At 33.9% G+C, this 1,353-nt stretch overlaps 1 protein-coding gene across 4 annotated transcripts in view; it reads right to left on the bottom strand.

The window, feature by feature from the left end:
- Catsperb (cation channel sperm associated auxiliary subunit beta) overlaps nt 1-1,353 on the bottom strand; it is a 123,546-nt gene that overhangs the window by 31,365 nt on the left and 90,828 nt on the right. For all 4 annotated transcript variants that reach the window (XR_004114351.1, XM_031356479.1, XM_031356478.1 and 1 more), the window contains one exon: nt 607-800. Coding sequence is in view for 3 of the 4 variants with exons in the window: in XM_031356479.1 (XP_031212339.1) it covers nt 607-800 (194 nt within the window). In the remaining variant the exon portion in view is untranslated. The remainder of the gene's footprint in view (nt 1-606; nt 801-1,353) is intronic.

Here is a 1,353-nt window from a genome sequence, read left to right as displayed (position 1 = left end):
GTAATGGGCCAGCAAATATCTTCAACAAAATTATAGAAGAAAAGTTCCCTAACCTTAAGAAAGAGATGGCCATGAACATACAAGGAGCCTACAGAACTCCAAATAGACTGGACCATAAAAGAAATCCCTCCAGTTACATAATATATACACTATTTAGGTTCAATCTTCAAGCAAGACACAAACACAAACATCTACACATTCTCACACTCTTACACATATATATACAGAAACACACATACACATACATTCAGCCACACATTCACAAACACATGCACACACATACACACACACCCACACACACACAAACACATGTGGACACATACATCCACATATATCATCACACATAAACACACACAAACACATATACACACATACCCTGATAGCTACAAATACACACACATAAACACATATACACATATATACACAGCCACACCTATAAACAAATACCACATACACATACATACACATACACTTATACATATGCATATACATACATATTCACATACACACCATATTAAAACTATTACATTAAAAAGGAACATGTAATTCTCTCAAATGTAACTTTTAATTTTTAAAGCCAACAGAGATAGGTTATATTATAGTTACCTTTTGATAGAAGTGTAAGCGTGTAGTATACATTTCCAGAATATGTAATTTCAAGATTGCTAAGTAAACAAGGGCTGTCCTTTGAGTCCTCCATCCCAAAAGGTTCCATTATTGTTGTGTGAGCGGATGTCTGTAATCCCACAGGTTCAGTTCTATGATCATATATATTTCTGATATAAGCAGCTCCACCTTTACTAAAAACAAATCAACAAATATAAAAGGAATGGATATCTGAATGGCTTAAAAGAGCAGGCATAATGTATAATTTAAAAATAAAATATACCAGTGTTAGGACTGGCAATAGTAATATACCAGTGTTAGGACTGGCAACAGTAATATACCAGTGTTAGGACTGGCAACAGTAATATACCAGTGTTAGGACTGGCAACAGTAATATACCAGTGTTAGGACTGGCAACAGTAATATACCAGCTAACAAATGACTATTTGCCCAACAGTTGTTCAAACTTTTTAGCTGTTAGCAAAATGACATAGACAACATAATTTTTTACACTGCAAGTGAGCAAAGGTTATCTATACATTTGTCTGCCTATCTATCTATCTATCTATCTATCTATCTATCTATCTATCTATCTATCACCTATCATTATTTAGTGCTGGGGATCCAACCTAGAACTTCATGAATGTTAGGCAAATGCTTAATCTCCATCCTACAAATATTTTTTTTCTTTTAGATATGTTCTTTATTTACATGTAAATTTCTCCATTCCCAGTTTCCCCTCCAAAA

The sequence above is a fragment of the Mastomys coucha genome, unplaced genomic scaffold (genome assembly GCF_008632895.1).
Source record: "Mastomys coucha isolate ucsf_1 unplaced genomic scaffold, UCSF_Mcou_1 pScaffold6, whole genome shotgun sequence".
NCBI classification, from domain to species: domain Eukaryota; kingdom Metazoa; phylum Chordata; class Mammalia; order Rodentia; family Muridae; genus Mastomys; species Mastomys coucha.
This window is presented reverse-complemented; position numbering and strand designations above follow the sequence as displayed.